Source organism: Morchella importuna (genome assembly GCF_003444635.1).
Source record: "Morchella importuna strain M04M26 chromosome Unknown Morimp01GS006, whole genome shotgun sequence".
NCBI lineage: Eukaryota > Fungi > Ascomycota > Pezizomycetes > Pezizales > Morchellaceae > Morchella > Morchella importuna.
The window spans coordinates 850,739-873,876 of NW_025763403.1; the positions used below are offsets into that span (position 1 = coordinate 850,739).

At 46.7% G+C, this 23,138-nt stretch overlaps 6 protein-coding genes across 6 annotated transcripts; 4 read left to right on the plus strand and 2 right to left on the minus strand.

The window, feature by feature from the left end:
* Nucleotides 1–1,660: 1,660 nt before the first annotated feature.
* On the plus strand, nucleotides 1,661–2,026 carry LAJ45_03041 (uncharacterized protein; the record flags this gene model as incomplete). Its single annotated transcript, XM_046112630.1, has 1 exon — nucleotides 1,661–2,026. The coding sequence occupies one exon, from the start codon at nucleotides 1,661–1,663 to the stop codon at nucleotides 2,024–2,026; it is 366 nt and encodes a 121-aa protein (XP_045974119.1).
* A 4,411-nt stretch (nucleotides 2,027–6,437) lies between these two features.
* On the plus strand, nucleotides 6,438–8,912 carry LAJ45_03042 (uncharacterized protein; the record flags this gene model as incomplete). The annotated part of the gene is made up of 8 exons (XM_046112631.1): nucleotides 6,438–6,702; nucleotides 6,754–7,531; nucleotides 7,584–7,650; nucleotides 7,709–7,867; nucleotides 7,924–8,025; nucleotides 8,091–8,486; nucleotides 8,543–8,815; nucleotides 8,892–8,912. 8 exons carry the CDS (start codon nucleotides 6,438–6,440, stop codon nucleotides 8,910–8,912), a joined length of 2,061 nt encoding a protein of 686 aa, XP_045974120.1.
* Nucleotides 8,913–9,951: 1,039 nt separating this feature from the next.
* On the minus strand, nucleotides 9,952–12,825 carry LAJ45_03043 (uncharacterized protein; the record flags this gene model as incomplete). Its single annotated transcript, XM_046112632.1, has 14 exons — nucleotides 9,952–10,108; nucleotides 10,175–10,335; nucleotides 10,392–10,502; nucleotides 10,563–10,894; nucleotides 10,959–11,110; nucleotides 11,174–11,537; nucleotides 11,597–11,651; nucleotides 11,708–11,905; nucleotides 11,966–12,015; nucleotides 12,090–12,091; nucleotides 12,377–12,410; nucleotides 12,489–12,536; nucleotides 12,611–12,654; nucleotides 12,821–12,825. The coding sequence occupies 14 exons, from the start codon at nucleotides 12,823–12,825 to the stop codon at nucleotides 9,952–9,954; spliced, it is 1,713 nt and encodes a 570-aa protein (XP_045974121.1).
* A 4,052-nt stretch (nucleotides 12,826–16,877) lies between these two features.
* Nucleotides 16,878–18,966, plus strand: LAJ45_03044 (uncharacterized protein; the record flags this gene model as incomplete). The annotated part of the gene is made up of 6 exons (XM_046112633.1): nucleotides 16,878–17,057; nucleotides 17,113–17,173; nucleotides 17,247–17,566; nucleotides 17,627–18,136; nucleotides 18,243–18,710; nucleotides 18,796–18,966. The coding sequence occupies 6 exons, from the start codon at nucleotides 16,878–16,880 to the stop codon at nucleotides 18,964–18,966; spliced, it is 1,710 nt and encodes a 569-aa protein (XP_045974122.1).
* Nucleotides 18,967–19,245: 279 nt separating this feature from the next.
* On the minus strand, nucleotides 19,246–20,605 carry LAJ45_03045 (uncharacterized protein; the record flags this gene model as incomplete). The annotated part of the gene is made up of 2 exons (XM_046112634.1): nucleotides 19,246–20,064; nucleotides 20,159–20,605. The coding sequence occupies 2 exons, from the start codon at nucleotides 20,603–20,605 to the stop codon at nucleotides 19,246–19,248; spliced, it is 1,266 nt and encodes a 421-aa protein (XP_045974123.1).
* Nucleotides 20,606–21,613: 1,008 nt separating this feature from the next.
* LAJ45_03046 (uncharacterized protein) lies at nucleotides 21,614–22,383 on the plus strand (the record flags this gene model as incomplete). Its single annotated transcript, XM_046112635.1, has 3 exons — nucleotides 21,614–21,972; nucleotides 22,018–22,056; nucleotides 22,122–22,383. The coding sequence occupies 3 exons, from the start codon at nucleotides 21,614–21,616 to the stop codon at nucleotides 22,381–22,383; spliced, it is 660 nt and encodes a 219-aa protein (XP_045974124.1).
* Between the last annotated feature and the right edge of the window lie 755 nt (nucleotides 22,384–23,138).

Sequence of the window (23,138 nt, forward strand, 5' to 3'; positions counted from 1 at the left end):
CAGCCGACAAAGTTCATCCCAATTCCCTATTTCGAAGGAAGCGAGTCATACCTAGCTCTTGAGATCTCGTTGACGGATCACACATCGTGTATGGTCGAATGATACCGCAAATTGAGATAGGGACAGTCGGGGGAGCATAAACATCGGTTTCATAAGTCTTGGCGCACGGCATGTTCCATCGGTCACTTCCGGTGGGACTATTTTAGAACACTATCTGGTGATGCTTTTCATAATTGCAATAGGGGTCCAATCTTATTCATATAAACGAAGGGTTTCAACGGTATGTATACATGTTGGAGTGTCTTCAGTTGCGTGTGGTTGTTAGGGTTTGGTTCTAGGCTTCAACACTCTAGTATACCCGCTCTTGCTCACGACTAAGCTTCGCGGGCCGATCAGAGTCACCTCAATTCATTGACCTTCACTCACTCTCATGACCTCACAGACCATATTACATGTAAATTCAAACTTCAATCGACGCAGCGCAGTTCTAACTTGATGGCCAATTGGCGCAAGTTTCAAAACACACGACTAAGCACACGACTGATTACTATCCAGATCCCGAACTCTGTGTACTTGCCCTCTCCGCTGATAACCTTGGGCTTTTCAATCACTCCCCCCTTCTCTTCTGTTTTTATCTGGCTTTTTTTTTAAAACTCCTTAATTTGGCTTAATAACCTTGCATGATTCCGGCTCTAGTTTCGATTCTGAGTATATCATGTGGTCAAAATGTCGAGCCGGTGTAAGCTCTTTCTAGTGTCCAACTTCTGGTGATCATGCTCTGGTATTTCTTTATATCTTAAATTGTCGTCCGGAGCATCATTGAAGCCAGAGAGTAACTTGGGCTGGCCCGGGTCAAATGTAGGTAGGACCAGCCTGCCCGCAAAATATTGGCTAGGGCCCTTCATTCCGTCCTGGCCCGACCGAATCGTCCTCAGATTGAAGCTGCAGCAATTTCATCCCTATTATCAAGGTGGTGGTAAGCTATATATTTTATTATTCTCTAAGATCAAAGGCTAAATGTTGAATTCTGGGAATATTGCTGAATTTTGTAAGTTTGATACTCTTTAACTAGAGGTTTTGTATGTAGACACCTTCCTAGTCCCCCAACTCGATATTGTGTTTACCTTTCCGGTGCTCATCTCTCCGGTGTTCGCTGGCTTCCAGCCTGACCTCAGATCTTTCGAAATTTTACAGCTGGCGGCCGTAGGCCAGATTTTAATAACTACATGTAATATCAATATCCCCATCTTTTGCAAATACCTTCCCCGTAACATGATGCAATTGAGAACTCTATCATAAGGTACATCTATGTATTTAACCTGTCAAATTCTATTATCATGAAAACTCGCTCGGTTCTCACGAGACATGACTCGTTAGGTTTCGCATGAGAAGTTACCCCATCTGTCATGAAACTCGCTCGGACTCTCATGAAGACCTATTCTTCGTTACTTCCTAGTATTTCTGCGGAAAGTGAGTAGAGACCAGAATTCAAGAGTTTCGATTCGCGTAGGTAATGGGGGCTCAACGCTAAGCCCCCCTCGGGTTCCTGCCCCACCATCATACCATAGAATTTACTGGCAACGTAGAAATATTTCACCTGGTGATCCTGAAACAACACTCTCATCTCGATAACAAGAAAATATCCAAATTCAAGGGCACAATGGATTCATGTCTATCCGTAACTAGCACTATTCCAAATCCGCAGCACGATACCACCGAGACCAAACTCACTTTCCCTTATAATCAAGTTAAACTAGACCCCTCAATTGCAGAGTCCGAGCTTGAGAAAGTCTTTAAAGACTTGTATCTGGGAATTCAAGTCGAAACAACTCTCGGATGGACGGCCGCTGATCCATCGAAATTGACAGATGCTATAAGGGCGAACGCTCTTTTCGTCAAGAGATTTGAAGATAGAGGTAGTATTTTCATGTCTGCGATTGCTACATCTGAACTTGCAAGGGCATATGAAGTGTTGAGTAAGTTTTACCACTCATCTTGTTTGATCACAATGCTGCCTAATTACTAAATGCGGGGAGAATATGTTATACAATAGCTGGTACATTCTGGTTAGCCTCTATTTCTGGAGGAGACCTCCCACAGGCCTTCAGATCCGGTAGTGGAATTATAGTACCAAGTGAACCCGTGTCATGCTTGATTACGAGCTACAGCCGCTACCTCTCCTGTGTGAGCTCCGTTGGGTGGGCATGTTTCACCCTCCTCACCCTCTCTGCCGCATTCCGGTCCGCCGCCAAACACCTCCATCCGGACCAGTGGGAGGATTTCAGCCGATTAATTGGAGAAAATAAGGGCTCATTCGAGCTCATTTCTAGGACCGTACGACCGAAATACGGCGTTCTTATTGAAAAAATGCTGCAAGAGCCGGCCTATAACCGCCGGAAATTTAGTAGTGACATTTCCCTCTATAGCGTGTGTGACGCTTACAATAGGTGGATCAACAACTGTACCTCCCTTCTGAACCTTCAACAGAACCCGGGTGATGTTTTTGATGTAAATTCAGCGAGATACCAGCTGCATCCACACCGGTGGTGTGTGTCGCTAGACAAAAAAGACGCCCACCATATACTCACTCGTCCATACGTGCCAATTGAGCATTCAATACTTGGCCGAGATTTTAAGCCGGAAACGGACCCCCGAGTATACGGCGATCCAGACCCGAAGGCAACCGATCCTTTGAAGGATATTAGGAAGGCGAGATGCGACATGTGTATCGCCACTGGCATGAAAACCTGTAATGCCACGCCCCAATATACGCAACCCCTTATAGAACTGTTTGAGACCCAGGGCAAAGGAATTGGAGTTCGTAGTTTACAGGTATTTTGTTGCTTCTGCTTATATTCAGTTTTTTTTTCTTCTTTTTTGCTAACAGTCCTCTCCTAGAGAATCAGGGGCGATATAACCCTGGCAGAATATGCCGGATCTATCACAAAGGATGTCTTTTTCCCTGACCCATTCGTCCTCCATGGTCCCCATACGGAAAATGATAGCAGATTTTATTGTACCACTAGTAGATATATGGGTTTGTACTCTTTTGAACCCTTATTTACCACGGCATAGCCCAAGCTCTCGTTATGCCATGTAACTAATTCACGATGTCCTATATATATCAAACTCTATTAGGCAATTGGACTCGTTTCATCAACCATTCCTGTAAGCCTAATAGCGCCTTAACTTGTCTATTTTTTCCAAATAAGGAAATACAGTTTGTGATTTCCCTGAGGGAAATCAAGCTTTTCGAGGAGATCACTGTAAATTACGGCCGCGGCTTTTTCACCCAAAGGGGAATGAGCTGTCTCTGTGGCACTCCGGAGTGTATGTCAAATGTTAAGTGTTGATTGGGGGCGAGATATTCGAATCAGGTGTAATGTGGGCTTTTGGTATATATATCAATGGCTGAAAAGAAATATATCGGCTTATCATGATAGCCGCCAAGTCCAGCGGGCCTTGGCACACTCTCTGGTTTCTATAATTCGCGATTTTCCTCCCATCATAGCGGCGCTGAGGGCTAATCGCCAGCTAAGCAACCCCCAACAGCACCACCCATCTTAATAGAGTCCCGGGCCTGCGTTGCTCCCAGAATTACTTGCCAGTTTCTCCGTCTCAACCCTTTTGGCACGGGGGCCGGCGAAGCTACGGCTGGAGCAAGACACGCTGGATTAGGGTTTCTTCCCCCCTTTTTTTCTCTCTTTATTGTATATCGAATAGTACGTATGTGAGAGAGTAATTAAAGAACGACATTTCACTTTCTTTTTTTACTGTACTAACTGAAATGCATTCTTTCAAGCTCTCAACTAAAAATGATAAAAAGAAAACAAAGGGGCGAAAAATGATGGATCATAAATTCTCACTTGGGCGAGGTACGTACCAGCTTTAGTTGCAAAGAGATAAATTATAAATCAAGAGCCGTACAAGTATTTCCTGAAGATCTCCGCAACTTATCCGTGGCCCCCCACTCCTCGTCCCACTCCAGTCCTCAAACACTCTCTAGCCCATCTATGTCATTGGTTTGAAGCGGATGATATTGCTTCCTGTCTGCAAATTCTAAACCCTAATCTTGCGTCTATATTTGAGTACAGTTAACTACCTAAATGAACTTCATCAAAGAGCTCATGTGGGGACAAATGTGAGATTAGCCACGTAGATGTATTGGAAAAGGGTCATAAGAGAAGCTACGACAGTCGAAGCTACGATGATCTAAGCCACGATTATGGGCCGAAGAGATCGACATCATACCTAACCCACGAAGAGGGCTAATTAGGAGACCACAATAAGCTTTAGAGGATGGGAATAAGTTTTAAGTTGGGAGAGCGGAGCTGAGTATTTCTGGCGGGGGAATATATTTTCGGTGTTCCTCCACGATGAGTCGTCTACCCCTAGACCAACTCGCCAACATAAGTTTCAGTGGCCTGAAAGTAATACCAAGGCCTAAGAGCGTGCAGGTAGGATAGGCGAGCTAGTTGGAATACCTAACCCTACCATGGTAATCTACTACGATGAAGTGTATTATTACCTACCAACCTCGTGTTATGGATGGAAGACATATATGATGGAGGTGCAGATACAAAGATGACGGGAACAGTGAGCCAAAAGCCGTGAGATACCTGGAATAGTTCGCTTGTCGACAAAGTTCCAACCTTCCCCCCACCCCTCTTTCTTCACGCATTCCTAGAAGTACCACTAGCGCTTTTGATGGTCTTTGTTATGAGAGTAATTGAAAGACGTGTGGGTAAAGAAGACAGAACAGCTAAGTTAAGCCAACTCCGTATCTCTTCAATACCTCTACTTACATACTTTGATACTAACAGAACGCTGGCCACAATTTCAACAGTCATCATACATCACGTGCACCCGAGGCGTCATTGATCTCTCTTTGCTCGAGGAGAGCAGAGAATAATCTCTATCGGCCATTTTTTTAACGGATTACTTGCATCTATCTGCAGCATACCCTCCATCGCTCAAAGGGTACTTCCTGTGCCTTCTTGATCTTTTCTTATATTCTCTTCCGAGTCCGGCCACCTTCGGATGGTTACACGCTTGAATCTATCTATTTACACCTGCCCCATAAGTGCTTTCGGTCATGCATCTAATCTCTTCAGTCCATTATAGATCCACCTCAGTAGGCTGTGTCCGAGTCTTAACTTTTCGAGTATATGCAGTCTCACCGGCAGAAAGAAAAGTCTTATAGATCTGGCTATACGAAAAATTTAAGGAGATGCAAATCGATAACTATTCTATCACCATTCTAACTACTTTTTCATGTTTAGTTTGTTTACTCGCCAAAACAAGGTTCTCCGATCCCCTATAACCCAGGACACTATGGATTAACTTTATGGTTGATGGAGACTTGCGGTACTACAATAAATGAAACTTCTTCTAAAAACGGGAACCTCCTGCATTTCGCTTCGCGGGCCGCAACGAGCAGAATTAGGACTTTTACGAAACTCGTCTCCAGTATCCTGTGTTCATGAGGCTAGTTAAAGAGGCACGGGCGTACTCTACCGTGGTATTCCAGCGGGTTACTCAGCCCAGGCGCAATGGTTTCGAGGTGATAGACATATTCTTTTCAGGATTTTAGAAGACATGGATTTGAACCCTATAGGATGTAATTAATCCCTCCTCCCGTACCAGGTTCCACGACCTTTTACCCCTGGGAAAGCGCTGTGATCACCACGGTTACCGTGATTTATAATGTGGCAGGGCCAGAAAAGAATTATCGGTTTGAACGTGTGGGTGACAAAATATTTGTGTGACTACAAGCTTTAAAAAAGAACAAAGCTCATAAAGTTATATGAGAAGTGTTCAATAATCCACAATATATATACATGCAAGGAAGGGAATGGTGCACAAGATGAATTGCCCGATTGCGACCGGCAGCTTAGGCTCAGGGTCTCTTGAGAGGATATTGTTTTGCAGGCATAACGCTTAGGAATCAGTTCTAGAATAGGTCACTTAGAGCGACTATCCTATTCTTGCACGATTTTCAGAGGCGTTTCCGGCACGTATCTCTCGGTGAGCACTCTCTACTTAGTCACTTGTCACCCCAAACAACCATTACACCCGTGATCCCTGCTTTTAGCTGACATAACCACCCAGATGCAGGTGCTGTTACTTCTTTGGTACGAGCATCTTACCCTGAATCCCGCCCTAGGGCTTGTATCTTACTAGGTTGGGCATTGCCAGTTCAACAGATACTCTCCGGTCCTGTCACAGACAGTGCTTTGGATCAGAATTGGCAAGAATTACCCGGTGCAAGTTACACTATATGTGTAGGAGTTCATAGAACGAATAAAAGTTTCAATTTCCCGCCCAGAAAAGACTTCCTCTACATTTCACACCTCAGGTAGGACTTTCGCTTGCGACAGGCTTTGCATTCTTTATTTCTATTCTATTGTAATTACTCCTATGGTCTGAGACCAAGAATGCTCTCCACGAATTTCTTTCTCACCTTGGCGACTTTTATCAGTTTCTTAACCCTGCGCACAAATGCAAGAACAATATATCCTCGTGAAGTGCCAAGTAACAATAATGGCGGAAATCTCCCAACTACAACCTATGAACTTCGACCTATCCGAATAGACCCGCTGATGCATGGTCTCAACCGACGGTCTGAAGTCCCACCACTTCAAGACTTTTCGAGGCTGGTTCCATCTGATCAGGAATTAATGATGTATGGCATCCCGCTTGGTACGTACCATCCATACACTCCGGCATGACCCCCGATTCTGACCTCGACAGACGATGGAACCTTTTTCGTCGCAAACCTAACCCTCAGTGCACCTGAAAATTCCCGAATCCTCTTGATGGAGAAATTTGAAGGCCTTACCTCGAATGTCGACTGTTCCACAATTGGCGACCACAAGCTCTCTGTCACCTTGGTGGACGAGGAAGTGTTCTCGTATATCCAGATTTGGAGCTGGATCAACGAACGCGAAGATAATCAGTTTGTTATGATCACGAACCATGAAGGTTGTGGCCCTGCAGCACAGCGTGCTGTGTTCTGGGTGCGGAAGGTGGACTATGTGGAAGAGGCGCTAAGGGTAGACTTCTATGCCGTTCAGACAGACTGGGCAGAAGTTGCGGGGACGTATTCCATGGATTTCGGGACGATGCAGCTGGAATACGGCAATGAGGAAAATGATGAAAATAGGGTTTATGGACCGCTAGAGAAACGATTTGATCTCTTTGGAAAGATCAAGAACGCTTTTGATGATGCAGGGAAAGCGATCAAGAAAACAGTGACAAATGTCGGCAAAGATATCAAAAAGACCGCGGAAAACGTTGGAAAGGGTGTTACGAACATTGTTGACAAGGCAAAGAATACGTTTAATAAGGTTAAGGATAAGGTAGTGAGTGTGGTAGATAAGGCAAAGCAGAAACTTGGTCAGGCTGTTAAAGCAGTTGAGAAGGGGGTTGGCAAAATAGGGACTGGAAAGATTGGGAAAGATAATCTGAGTCTCAACATTGCGGTTGGGAAGGCAAACGTAGCGAAGAATATCTACACGGGGAACCAGGGGTAAATATTTCAATCTATCATTACTCAACTCTTGCTAATAACCTTCAAATAGAGCGCAAATCGTCGACTGTCTCAACTGCTACGTCACTGGTAAAATCTTAATGTCTGGTAATATGCAGGTATGGCTCCCAATTATATCCTAGCGCCGAAATTTGCTAACGTGTTAATCACGTGCAGTTTGTGCAATTTGTCCCCAAATCAGCTATATTTGAAGTAAGGCCAAGGGACATTGGTACAACGATGAAGTTCAGGGTTTTTCTCCAGAAGAATGATGCCACGAATCCAGCATTCCAGTTCGAGAAGGATGTGTACTCAATGAATCTCCCTGCCATTAATGTAAGATACACCGCCGTGGAACAAAATAGCTCCTATTAATAAGCTCCATGTATCAGATTCCGGGAGTCTTTGGCCTTGGACCCAAAGCGGAATTGACTGTTAGCTTTCAATCGAACGTCCGTACCGATGCCGACTTTTCTTTCGGCGTCACAGGATCTGTACGCCTCTTCTCCGTTCCCCTCTGGTCTCTCGTCCAACTAACATTTCTCCCCCTTTTTATTAGGTCCCAAACAACGCCCTGTTCCGCAAAGACCTTCTTAACAAAAACACCCCTGGCCAATCTGGAAAATGGAAGGGTGTCAAAATCACTCCTCTTCCCTTTGAACTTAACGGAGGCGCTATCGACATGAAGTTCGATACCGGCACCAATCTCGTTTTTGGTGTCGGGGTCTTCGCTATAGGTGTGGGTTCCTATGACGCGGGATTTAGACTAAGGCTACCGCGCATTGGGATTGATCTTAAAACGGTCACAAATAAAAATGGAAAGCCAGCTTGTGCAGGGAACGCGAATAAAAGTCCAACCGGGGTTACAATGAAGAGTGATGCGAACATTGAGTTGGTGGCGGTGGCGGGGAAAGATACAATGACTGTAGGAAGCTTTTCAGAGAAGATGCTTTGGGTGAGATACACATAGCATCCCCGCAATGACCTGGGTCGAAACTGACAGCGTTCTAGGGAATAAAATTCCCGCTCCCTTCAAAGTGTTTTCCTATCAAAGACAGCAGAGGGAAAACGGCGCCAGCTTTCGCACAAACCAAAACAAAAAGCACACTTTCCAAGGGCGTCGGTCTGCTGAAGCAGGTGAATTCTCTCAAGAACACCTTCTCAAACAAGAATAAGAAGGGAAAAGCCGCGCCGAAGAAGACAGCACAACCTGCAAAAAAGAAGACAGCGCGGCCTGCTGCGCGCAAGACGGCTCAGCCTGTTGCGAATAAGAAGACAGCTGCAGTATGTATTGAATAACCTTTGTTTTCGCTGGTTTGATTAGCCAAAAGAATTTCTGAACTAACACCCGACGCAACAGAAAAAAACTAAAAAATATTAAAAATGGCGAATAAGACCTTAAAGGTAGTGGGCCAATCTAATAATCTTAGGTCTAGGTTTGCTAGAGGCATGGCGTAATTTCTCCTTGGTGTTATTATTTTTGGGGGGTTTAGGCTTTGGGTTGGGTTTTAGGTATCGGGTTATATAGACATTAGGATCTGGTGCATTTTTAGAGAGAGGTTCAGGGCGTTTTTGGGTATTTAATAGGCTAACACGTTAATATTCTAAATAAATGAATATAGACACTCTTTGATGTAGCAGTAACCTGATGAACTCTTTGCCACCGAGTTCCGTTGCGAGTGATAACTGATGACCAACTACCGAAACAACGAAACAAATCTCGTGCATGTTGCCCATCGTCATTAACTCCAACCCAAAGTCTTGACACAAGTCTAGCACTGCATAAGATCGCGGCGTATCTTGAGACTCAAAATCCTCCCAGCTGCCAACCATGTAGATTGGTGGAGCTAGTACATACCATACACTGCCCATAATTTACATGTATGCATTAAGTATCCCTGCCCGTGATCAACTACTGACCGCACCGGTATGTGCAGAAACGATATTTATGCGAGCGCGGCGCACATGGAATAGAGTGACATACTTACAATCGGGTATCCCGGATGCATGTGTGCGGGCGAGCGGCGTGACGGTTTGGTGGGACAATGATCTTACATGGGGACTACATGGATGCATATGACGGCTCATGCCTTACTCTCCGCACGTCTGCAGCCTAGACCAAGCAATCACGAGTGGGCCAATGACGCCTCGAATGCTTATTCTTCGTATAACAATATTCATTGCATCTCATAGGAAACGATAACCGAGAAGAAAGAAAGACAAAAAAGAACCTTTGAGGTGTAAAAGCTGAAAAACTAATATATTTACAGTAGAATTAACCCTAACCCATAATAACTAAGCACCCCCACCCCCCACACATAGCCAAACCAGCTGGAAAGTATCTGGATACATGCAACTGTGCCCCAAATGGGAAATAAGAATAACGCCGCAGAAAGAAAATCACCGTGTATGGATTACCTTTAATCCTGTCTTGACCGAACCTTACAGGCGAAGCTCTCTCCTCTCAAAATAGGCATCCAGTGGTCTGAGAAAGTCATGTGGTCGTGGCCAACAGCGTCCAGCTCGAATCTTCTGAAGATTCCGGCGAAGGCCAGGTACAACTCGCAGTAAGCAAGGCTGCATTCATGGGTTAGTATATTAACAGTTTCATACCTAGATATAACTTGATTATGGTGGACTTACTTGACGCCTAGACACTGTCTGCTACCAGCACCGAAAGCAATAACGTATTTCTCCTTTGTCTTTGATTCGGGTGAAAGCCAACGCTCCGGGGAAAATGTATATGAGTCTGGAAAGATCTCTTCGTCATGGGAAACGGAGTAGTGATCAATCTCAATCACGGACTGGCCACGATATTAGCTTGGTACAGAATTTTATAAATTATCTTGGGATGACATACATCACTAGGGAGATGATAACCACCGATCACAGCTCCCTCACGAGGCACTAATCTGGGGCTTGCGGAAACAATGCCATATCCAAGCCTCAAAGCTTCTTTAACAACACCCCGCTGCGGCAAGGAATTAGTAACGCCAAGAGGAGATGATATTCGAGTGCACGTGGGCCATACCAAGTAAGGCAGGTTTTCAAGTTGTTCATATGGTAAATTATCGTTGATGTTTGGGATCGCTGTCTTCAATTCCTCGTACAATTTCCACGCGATTTCAGGATTTCTCGCTACCTCCAAAGCACCAACACAAAGAATCCAGCGGGTGGTGTGCATTCCTGCACCTACTACACTCACAGCTTCGTGGACTAGATCCTGTGGGTTTGGGTTGTGGTAGCCTTCCAGCATCTCTAAAAAGACAGTTCTGTGGCCAGTCTTGACTTCTCCGTTTCTGGTTTTTTCGAGAACAGTTTTCAGTTGTGCTTCAGCATCAACCTCTAGCTCTCTGAATCCAGCTGCATAATAATTGAGATATCATCAGCTGATTGTATGCATGAAGATGGATTCGCTGGTCCTTACCTCCGTCTGGGAAAACCTTCATTAGTAGCCAGGGAGGCAGGCTCTGGAAAACCTTTGCAATGATTGGAAAGCTCTTCAAGACCATGAAAGCTTCCTGTTGAGCGTCAAATGCAGACGAGACTTTCGACACAAATCCTTCGTTTAATAGGGTACTGTATGTGAAAGCCAATCAGCATTGAGGGAGTAATCGGTGGGAAGTCAACTCATATCCTTACTTGTAAGACTTGGCATAGGCATATTCGGTAACAATATCGATCGTAAGTGCTACAAATGCGTTGTGGAAACTGACTTTAGAGTCGGCTTGCTCAAGCTCCCTAATCTTGTAGCATAGAAGGTCGCATTTCTCCTGGACTACGTTCTCGAAGCCCAAGATGCTACGCCGAGAGAACATTGGGTCTAGAATGCGGCGCTGTTTCCTGTGGATAATAGGGTTGATTGTACTGAAAGTAGAGTTTGCGAGACCAAAAAGGCTGTAGAAGCCGGGGTCTTTGATAAGAGGAGACCCGACTTTATGGAGCTCATGAAAAGCGCTCGAGTCCCGTAGGCGAACTTTATTCGGGGAAATCCTGACAATGGGTCCTAAGTTCTGTACGTTAGCATTACTTGGCATGTCGAGCGACTTTACTCATTATACTCACCATATTTCCTGTGCAACTCGTCCATGTGGAACGTCATATCTCCCTTCTTAACTATCTAAATTCAAAGCCTTCAGTATAACCAGCTAGACCGAAGGCGTAATATACACTCACATCATGGTACATTTCATACACAGAACTCGCTGCTGCCAGCCTAGGCCCAGGGTATTTCGAGAGCGGGTGAAGGAATAATCTGTATGTGTAAACCCCAATCCTGTAGACAGTCCATAAGGTGGTTAAGATTATGAAAGCTTCGAGCTTTGAGAGTGATAAGAGCCATGTCTTTGCTATTGAAGCCCACTCGGCATATTGCTTGATGATAATATGAGTATCCATTGCGCTGAGTGTTGCTACGGACATAGAAGACAGTACTCTGACCAAAATTATATTTCTCAGAGGTGGGGCATTTGCCTTTCTTATACCTGCTCATCGAGAGGAAAAAAAATTAGCATGCCGTATGCTTTTTCACAAATAACTAGCCCCAAAAATAACCTACCACTATCTTATTTTGCGTCATCAATGGCAGGACGGGTGTGAGCACAATATGCGCGATACACGTCCCCCCCTCCCCCACAATATGTGGGCCCAGTATTCTGGCTCAAAATCGGGAGCGTGGCGAATCAGGTATTCTGAGCTCTCCCGTGGACCAGGGACTGCTCTAAGTAATATGCACCATCTAAAATCCCCGCATATCTACTTTACTCGGAGCACTCTAGAGTAAAGTATCGCGGCCAGGGCTATCACTATAATGTGTGTTGTCAAAACGCTAAAACGCCGGTCTACCAAATCGCAAGAAGTATTACTATCACGCTTTGCACTAGGTAAAGTCGTAAGCAAACTAATCTCCTCTAGAACAAGTTGCGGGGTATGGGATTAAAACCCGCTGTTCGGGTACCAATTGTGAAGCTAGAGCAGAGGCCTCTATCTGAAGAAATGCTCATCGCTTAATCGCGTTAAGCTTACAGTCCAGCGATCCTCGATACATCTGAACTTTCCCATTCTTAGAACCTGGCGCACATTTTCTCAAGTACCATGCCTGGTGTATACGATCCGCAGCTGCACTGGAGAGCCTGATATTAGCGCCACGTGGTCCAAAAAAAATGATAGCCGACGAGTTGACTCAAATTGGCGTTAATTAAGTCCTGAGAATTCTTGGTAGCAACGACCTCACAAGACTTAACTAACGCGCGAGTAAATATAATTTTGAATTATCCCTCGGGATTGTACCTCATCCTTAGCGTTAGTGTGGGTATATTTACCATAATTCGCCAGAGGATTCTGAAGAAATCGTTGTGGAGCAGATATCATTGTCGTCACATTTTGGGATACCCGAAGATTCGAGTACTCCCTAGAGTACATAAAGTGCATATGCATAGATTCTCCAGTCCGGGCATTTTTTACCCATCCCGTTTATATTTGTAGTGGCGTATCCAACCAGGAATTCCCCGTGTGTGCATGTCTGACCCTGCAATCTAGATGATAATCTACTATCTGAGTAGAGTCACTGTATAATTAGCCATTATCATGATGATAAGGTTGAAGCCAGGATTTCTTTGTGGAACTTATTTATGATATGAAAGGCATGTAAGTACGCTCTGCCTATCACCGTCTTATGATAAGAAAATGAAAGAGGGTTCGTACTGACCCCGTACGCAAAGATCGACTCTTAAGGGTCCCACTCGGCCACTCGGCGAAACTAGAGGGTCTCCAAAGTCTATTTCGTCCTTGTGACAAACTTAAGTCATCACCTTTGAGTATTTTGAGGAGGGTGAGATGTTGATAATTGGACTATCCCGGTCTAGAAACACTTACTACTCCTTTTCACAGCGTTTGTGAACACAACCGGCATTACATACAAAAAATAGCCAAGACAACCTTTTTGTATAGCATGCAATAGCGGTGGTGTTCACAAACGCTGAGTACAGCTCAGTAATCCAGAAACAACTCTTTGCATGACTTCCAGCTATCCGAGACATTCAGCTTGCGGTCCCGCGACGACACAAGGTAGCCGACGGCCGTTGACCCTACCGGCGTGTTGGTCATATCTTCTCACTCGCAGGATATCGAAAGTCTGACTATCCGTGCGGGGAACTGAGACTTTTGTGACCTCTCTGTTTTGATCGGCCTAGGCCTGTGGTATAGGCGAGAGGTGGTGCAGCTGCGGCGCAGTATTCCATGCCTCTGCAGTTGCTGCATGAGAGTGGCAGCTGAAGCCACGCCCTTCTCACGTTGTAAAACTAAAGTGCGTTACGTACAGCCACTCAGCAAAAGTGTTCGTGATATAGTTTTAATGTCAGTGTGCAGTGTGGCGCACCCGTAATACTGATGTTATTAAAGTTGAGATTCAAAACAACGAAAAATATATAATATAGTTTGTGACTATATATAAAAAGAAGATAGGTCATTGATCTTATTCTTCATTAATTTGGGCGCCATTGGTCACTGGAAAAGTCTTCTCTTGGGGGTTCTTGATGGTCCGCCGCGGTTACATATGGAGAAATGTCTCACTCCAAAATCAGAATCACGAACACTTTTGAATGTATCAGGTAGTTGCTGAGTACAAGTTTGTACCTGCACTAGCCTATCACTTGTGCGGCCAAGGTAATTACGAATTATAGATTTATCAACAATTCAATCCTCCTGAACTATGGTGTTTCCATTACCGAATGAGACGCTTCGAAATTTATTCAGTGGTTGTAAACCACGTAGCGGGGGCCAGGGTAGATGATGATTCTGATTCAGATTCAAAAGGGCCAACTTCTCACTTTTCATCACATCTTTTATAAACTGTTGCAGAATTTATCCGGTATATCATACATGTATGCTTTGGCCCGCCAATAGATAGATCCATTCGTCTCAGAATCCTATGGCTTTGCGAGCTTCCCCGCAAGAGAGGATAGTCAGAGATCCGAGATAACGTGAATTACTTTCATATGGTATGTAACTTTCCAATGTTTCCAACAAGGGGACTTTCTAAATTTAAAGGATCTAGCAACAATGGCACCATGGTACCAGGCATTGACTACCACGGTATGTATTTACCAAGGTACACTCACTCACGGGGTGAAGGCGGATCCTGTCTGATGGCGGTCAGGGATTTGAGACCAATAACAGAGTTAGGGTATGGACGCCAAGGGCAAATTACTGCAAACAGAACCATCAGACAGAATCCGCCGTCAGTACTCTAGGTGAGCGACTGTACTACTCTATCATCCCGTGTGATCCTCGGCCCGGGGTTGATTGGGAATTACGGTCAATACACGCACTACAAATACATTGTAATGGGCTTGGAACTCGGACTACTCGATGCCGGTGATATTCCCGAGGATTCTAGTTAAGCTTTCTGTCAGGTTATTCCCTGGAGAGTCCGCTTGTCGGAATCATTGCGATGCCAGTTATCCCTGAAGCTACTGGTTCTCGAAGAATGCACACTTGAGAGATCTATTTTACGAATACTGGAGCTCCAATATAACTATTTGCATTGGGCAAAACACCAAAGTTTGTTATCAGCTTTCTTCTATTCTCACCGAAACCTCGTTTATTTCTGCCACGGTAGCATAATTGCGGTCGTGTAGAGAGATGTCTGACTGACTTGTCCCCTTAGTAGCTACTGTAGGGAAACGGATAGCTTAGGCAGGGTACTGTATCGCTTACAACTCCCGCTAAAGGGAAACCCTGATGATCGACATCCAGGGACGACGTCCCTCTAATTAATACATATCCCTGGTAGAAGAACGTTCTCTTAAATCTCGCCACGGGCTCGGATCTAGGGTCGTCGCAGAGTGAAAGATCTCATTTTCGAATAATTTCTACATACTCTGTGGCCAATTGGTGTATCTGTGGCTGCATAGAATGAAGCGGATTGGTAGAGAGACCTGCAAATTTTTTTCCACCTGCAACTAGGTAGTAGAGTACGACGATACTTGACAGGCCTATTTTAAAGTTGTCCACTTGTCTAATACCCAGAGCTGCAATCACACGGCTATTACTCTTATTCACCGCTTGGTACCCACCCTTCTGTTCTTATTACGGGTTTAAAGTTAATTACTCATAGGAATACATATCCTCAAGCGAAGTCTCCGCTACAGATGTGATTACAATATTGAATACCTATTAAGGCCGCCAAACACTCGCCAGTCTGATGTCCTTTTTTCGACGGATGTTAGAGTAGAAAGGCAATCAAAAACGTGTTGTTTCGACGGATCCGACGGGATTATCATGATGAGCTTTCCGGGTCCAGTCCGGTCTATAAAGGCCTGACGAACATGGATATTGATTGATCGATATTAGGGATGAGTTTCGCTGTTGTAACACCGCCAATTCGCATTTAATCACATTGAGACTGCGTTTATCTTCAGCAGCCCTGATTGAGAGAGATAGTCTTCTTAAACGTCGGGATAACTTGTATGTATCATCCTTTTCCTTTTCTCTTGAATATCCGTAAAATAAACGAATCGGTTCCCAAGATCAACTACGTATAGCGCTGTACCTGTTATAATTAGGTACGCAATATTCGCGATGCCGAGGCCACCAACACGTACGACATCATTGCAACTTCGCCAATATCCATGCACAACGGTTATGTCGAGCGCACAGACCGCTTGGGTTTGTTCCTGGTTATGAGGGCGACATGGAAATCCCCTTGGGAATAAACGTTCATGTGGGCACTAGGATGGCGAAGAGCGGGGGATCTACTCTAGTAGAATACAGTTCCTAGCACCATGGATCCGAATCATAGCCAGACGAGAGAGGATTCTTCTCACAAGGGAAATCGCTTAAACAAGATCAAGATACCCGGGCCTAGTGTTTCAAGACCTGCATAAGTACCTGTGATACATGTGGATAACTTGAACAAGGACCCCCGACAGAGGAGAAAACAAACATTGAGACTCTTTTATGAGATTGAAGCCTTCCCTCATGCGGGTAATCAGGTCGGTAGTGCGCTCTATTGAGCTAGAGTAGCCATTGGTATAACATAAAGTACTCCTGCAGGTTTGCACATGCATCATGATATTCATCCAGCCTTGCGTTTCAGCATGACGATTTTTCAAAAATACCCGGAAGAACATCCCTGGAGAAGGTACCAATAAGAGAAGTGGCAGCCACTATCAGGACGATTGATAGACGACATGTAGTTTTTTCTTAACAACTGAAAAAAATGAAAAGAAATTAGAAAATGAACTTAGCCACCTCTTATACCCACCCACTACATACTTAACCACCACTGCTCCCCTCCATCGCTTGTCGACAACAACAAGAACCGCCGCATACGAATCAATTCAAGATGGGAATGTGGATCTTGGAACCGAAGCCTTTGAGGCATGTGCCGGGTACTACTCAATTATACGAGGACGCAAGGTCCGAAGAGTCGCCAAATCAGAGAATCAATCTCAAGCGTGCAACTGGGAGAGATAGCAACATGTTACTTGTTCCCCAACCTTCAGACTCTCCCAACGACCCGCTGGTATGAGCTCAAACGATGAATGAAGACTTCCATATCATGCTAACGGCAAGTTTAGAACTGGCCCCTGTGGAAACGTGATCTCACGCTGGTTATTCTATGTCTCGCTGCAGCGGTTGGTAAGTCATTGACCCCCCCAGCGACGTACAACATTGACCTGGCCCCAATACATTTACTAACATTTGATTCTAGCTGGAGTCCTTGGTCCTGCCGTAGCCCCAATTAATGCGGTTTTAGTTAAAGAATTTAATACAACCTATCACGTTGTGGCTAGATTCGCTGGTTGGCAGTTTTGGCCGGCCGCTGTTGCTGGGCTCATAGGTTCTGCATTTGCCCGCGTTTGGGGAAAGCGTCCGGTCTACCTGTTTTCTATCATTCTTCTTTTCATCGGGGGGATCTGGAATGCACTCGCGACGAGCGCGGATAGCTTCTTGGGTGCAAGGGTACTTCAGGGTCTTGGACTTGGGGCGTTTGAAACAATCGTTCCTTCGTCAATTGGGGATATGTATTTTGTAAGTTCACAAGTAAAGCTATATCGATGTCAATGAATAAGAAACTAACACGAGATATAGGTCCATCAAAGAGGCAAGAGAATTGCTTTCTACAACTTGAGCTTTCTGGGAAGTACATACTTCATGCCAGTCCTCGGAGGATACATCTCCATGCACCACGGCTGGAGAGCGCAATTCCAGATAATCAGCGCCTTCTTAGGCCCTATCGTGTTCTTGATCTTCTTCCTGGTCCCGGAACATGCATACAACAGACCGGCCATCTTCAACACCGACTATGCCTCCGAGGACAACCTGAGTGATCTGGATGAGCATCTTGGACAGGCCAATGCTGCAGTTCCTGATGCCGCGGCGAAGGAAGCCAATACTGATGCTTCAGAGGCACCCGCGGAACCAGTATCTTCGGGCAATACTAGTGCGGAAGTAAAGAAGACATTCTTGCAGGAATTAAAGCTGTACAACGGGAGGTTTTCGGACGAGAACTTCTTCAAGCTCCTACTCGCCCCACTGGCCCTCTTCCTCTATCCCGCCACCATCTGGGGCTTCCTCTTTCAGGGCTCTTTCATAACCTGGGTACGTATCTCCATACCCATCCTCATATCCATATCCCCCCCCCCCCCCACATCCATCTCTCCCAATTGCAATTAACCCACAAACTAACCCCCACCACCACCACCAGGGCATCGCCGTCTCCGTCGTCCTCGCCCAAATGTTCGCCGGCCCGCCCACAAACTTCACCCCGGAGCAACTCGGCTACATGTACGCCGCGCCCTTCCTCGGCGCCGTAATCGCCTACTTCGCCGGCAGCCTCCTCTCCGACTACCTCGCCAAAACGCTCGCCCGGCGCAACAACAACGTCTACGAGCCCGAGTTCCGCATCATCCTCGTCATCCCCGTCGCCATGTTTGGCCTGCCCGGTCTCTACGCATACGGCCATGTCGCAGAGATGCATCTGCACTGGATTGTCCCCTCGGTGCTGTACGGCTTCCTGACGTTCGCCGTGGTCATGAGCTGCACGGCGACGTTTGCGTATATCCTGGATGCGCATCGGGATGTGAGTGTGGAGATGTTGGTGTCGGTGTTGTTGCTCAAGAACTTTTTTGCGTTTGGGGCGACGTATTTTTTGGTGGGCTGGGTTGCTACGGATGTGAGTTGACCACCGTTCTATGAAGCTCTTGTGATTTTGTGATGGTGAGGTGGTGTTGATGCTGACTGTGGAATCATTGATGTAGGGTCCGGCGAGGGTGTTTGACATTATGGGAGCGATCCAGACGGCAATCTGCTTCTTGTCCATCTTTATATACTTCTTTGGAAAGGTGCAGAGGGACTTTATGAACCGCCATAACCTGCTCAAGTGGCTTGGGTTGTATCCAAAGTCGGTCAGCACTATTGCTGTTGCCTGATTATGAGTTTTTTGATATAAAAGTTTTCAATTTTCCTTGGTTCTTAAAAGGTGTATAGAATACCCTAGATGAGTAATGACTATAATAAAAAAAAGTTTCACAATAATCTTTGTGTGGTGGCTGTGATTGCTGTACTCTGGTGTATGGGGGTGTGTGGTTACAAAACGGGCTTGTATAAGAAATGATTTATTTATAAGTAGAGTTCCATTCTCTGATGTCGAGATTCTTCACCCTTCCCATGATTAGTTCTTCCCCCAAGTACTCCTCCACACTCCACCATCACTCCCGCAGCATCTCGCCATACTTCTTCACAAACCTCTCCACCGCGCCCACAAACGCATCCACATGGCTCCTCTCATGCACAATACTCAACGACATGAACCCGCGATACGCAATATACAGCCCCTCCCCCAACAGATGAAAAAACATCAACTCCCTCACCAGCCCCGTCTCCACCTCGTCCCTCCCCGAATACTTGAAAGCCATCAAGCTCCCCATCCCACTGATGCCCACCTTCCCGCCCGTCTTGCCCTCCAGCACACCTTCAACTTTCACCCGCATCTCATCACCAAGCACATTCATGGCATCCAGAATCTGCGCCGTCAACAGCCCCGCGGCAACCCCGCCCGCCATGCTGAGGACATTGTTGTTGAACGTCCCCGCGTGCGTCAACCGGCCGCTAAACAGCTCCATGATCTCCCCGCGCCCGCCAAACGCGCCAAAGCTCATTCCGCCAGCGAGATACTTTCCCAGCACTGTCATGTCCGGCTTGATGTCTAGCTTCTTCTGCAGCCCGCCCCAGTGCAGCCGCGATGTCATCGCCTCGTCAAAGATTAGCACCGCCCCGAGCTCTGTCGCGGCCGTCCGGAGGTATTGTAGGAACTCGATGGAGGCCGGGATGCACCCACCAGAGCCGAGCATGGGCTCCACTAGCACTGCGGCGAGTGTGTCTGGCGGGAGCTGCGAGAGCTGTGCGGCAGTGCGGGGGATGTCGTCGTATGGTGCGATTACATATTCGTGCGGAATGTTGTGTGGTGCTGAGACGCCGCCTGCAAAGCCCAGTGGGCCGCCGTGGTAGCCGCCGGAGAAAACAAGAATCTACAATGCCATGTGCAAAACAAGCAAAACCGATCATTACCCTCCGCCTCGAAACTATGAAAGAGAAGAAACGGGGAAATGACCACAACCACACCTTTTTCCGCCCGGTATATACCTTCGCCACCGCCAGCGCCATGATGCTCGCCTCCGTCGCCGAATTGGTGAAGCGGATCTTGTCCACTTCGAAGCGGGCGCGCAGGGCCGCCGCGAGCTCGCCCTCGAGCTCGTTCACGGCGCCAAAGTTGACGCCATTGTCGAGTGCATTGCGGAGCGCGGCTAGAATCACGGGGTGCGAGTGACCAAAGAGGCCGGCGCTATATTCGCAAAGGAAGTCGGTGTAGGCGGCGCCGTCGACGGAGGTGATGGTTGCGCCGGCGGCGGAGCGGACACAGAGCGGGAATGGCGGGTAGGAGAGGAGGGAGCGGGTATTGCCGGCGGGAAGATGGGAGAGGCGGGAGTTGTGTTGGGCGTGCGAGATGGGGTTGGAGGTGGTGTAGTGGGTTTTGAGAGCTTCTACGGCAGTGGAGAGTGCGGTGAACATGGTGGGCTGGGTCTTGTGAGGTGTGAAACTTGCTTCTGGAGCTCTATGGTGATATGGGGGAGTAGCTTTATATACTCGTCGTGGCCAGCTCAACATGGCGACAATGCATCTGAGAACCAGGCCGAGGAGCGGGGTATGATAAGTCCTCGGATTATTGCTATACTTGTTGCAGAAGGTCCATAAGCACTGCATCGTGATCATCGTCCGTTCGAGTCATCATTTCGGCATGCCGCAACCACGGCATCGTATCCACCGGGGAATTCGACAAGCATTTCGCCAATCAGCTCTATCAGAAATATTTCATCGCCGTTAGCTCCTACGCAATTTTTAGAAGGATCTACTACTCAAGACATGGAACGTAATATTATACTTGAGTAATCCCGACTCGGGCCGGGGTGGCAGGTCAATCGGTATCCCGAGCTTCGTTTCCCAGTCAAGGATTCTGAGAGCTCTTGCATGATACAGACGAAGCATATCCTTTTGCAGTAACGCATGGCCAAATTGTTTAATTAAGATGTTGGGGAGACTACAGGAGCTTCTGTGGTTATATACACCATGCTTGAGGACAGACTCACACCACCTATTCCTCACAGTTCTACGTGGCAATACTCGAGTTCTAGGGCATGTTTGCCACAATGCGACAAACAAAATATCAATGTCAGTTCAATTTCAAACTCCCGCACAAAGTCTGTGCTAGTTCATGGAGAAAAGCCCATGTGTAGGTTCACTTTGACTCACAGCTATATTCCACCGAATTGGCCAATAGAGATATATCCACTCGTTAACAAGCCTTACCACTGCTACATCTCAGTGCTTGAGCTTATCAAAAAACGGGTCCGATTTCACTTTGCACTTCCCGTGCGGTGCCTGAAACGTGTTTCGCCAAGAAACGCGGTGATACGATCATTGAGGCTACCTATCGACACCGACCCCACATCTCCCCCACATCTCCCCCACATCTCCAACCTCACCTCCTCACCACTTCTGCAAACACTCCCCCCATCCAAAATGACGACCCAGCGCCCCACCCCCTCCTCCGACGCCGCCACCAAGCAGCGCATAATCACCCACATGAACACGGACCACTCCTCCTCCCTCAGCGACTTCCTCCAGCACTACTCCCGCCTGCCCCCGTCCCTCGCCGCCACCGCAGAACTCGTCGACATCTCCCTCACGCAGCTGACAATCTCCTCACGCTCCTCGCCCACCGCCACAACAACAACCTACATCCCCATCCGCCCCACGCCCATGGAGACCTACACCGACGCGCGCGACAGAATGGTCTACATGCACCACGAGGCCCTCGAGGGGCTCGGAAAGAGCCCCATTGTCATCGACTTCTATGTTCCCCCGCGCACGCTCGTGCAGTGGGTCACGTTCTTGGGAGTGTGTTTGGGGTATTATGGGTTTAGCTTTCGGAGCAATTTTGAGCCGGGGGCGGCGATTCATGAGTATGCCCTTATCTCCCCCACCCCTCCATTCCGCTTCCCTTAGGATGCAACTAACGCCGCGGCAGCTATCTATTCTTCGCCCTCCCCACGCTCGCAGCGCTGTTTGCGCGCTTCCACTACGAGTGTCTGTTCCTGATGGTGCTGGTGCATGTCGCGGAGACGGTGCATATGGTGCGGAGCCGGCTGTGGAGGCACCAGACGCCGAGGTTTGAGCGCGCGTGGTGGATGTGGGTGCTGGGGACGTATCTGGAGGGCTTTGGAAGCTTCTTGAGGTTTGATGAGGCGGTGGAGGGGGTTAGGGCGAAGAGGGCAAAGGCGACGCATTAAGTGTTGGTGTGGGAGGGGTGGGAGGGGTGACTGGGAGGGGGAGGGGGCGGGGGTATATAGACTTTAATGAAGTGAGGATTTTATGATTGGATTTGAATTGTAGAGGGTAGGAATGTGCTCCATTTGCAGATCTTGGTATTGCACAAGAACAAGAAAGCATTATGACTCCAACAATTTGAGAAAAACACAAACCAACTGGCACTACTATAGCTGTCCAGATCAGCAGAAGGTTCCACACTACCTATATCTTTCCAACACCAGTAGAGTACATATGTACTTAATAACTATCACCCAAACCCCATACATTACCTACCTCCCAAGGACCAAGCCAGGACCGAGCTCGAAACCAATCTAACCATACCACACAACCAATACAAAATGAAAGCTTTAATTTTTCCGAACTTCATTTTGAGATCCGCAGATATCAAACCGGATTTATCCATCCGGTCGGTCAACGTGCAACCACAACCTCCACGTACTCTCTCTTGATCTTGATCTTCACTTTGAGCGCTGTTCTACTCTCTATTTAAATACTGCATGAGACCTCAAATACAACATGACTACATGTATGCACTAAAAGTAGGCGCCAACAGTAAGTATGTAGTTCTTATATGTAGGCATATTTGGAAAAAAGGGTAATATAATATTTGTAAATTAAAGGCATTATTTGAAAAAGACATTAATACGAACAATCAGTATCCTGACAAACAGGACTCCAATTGTCGATTATATTATTAGTACATATGCATATTATG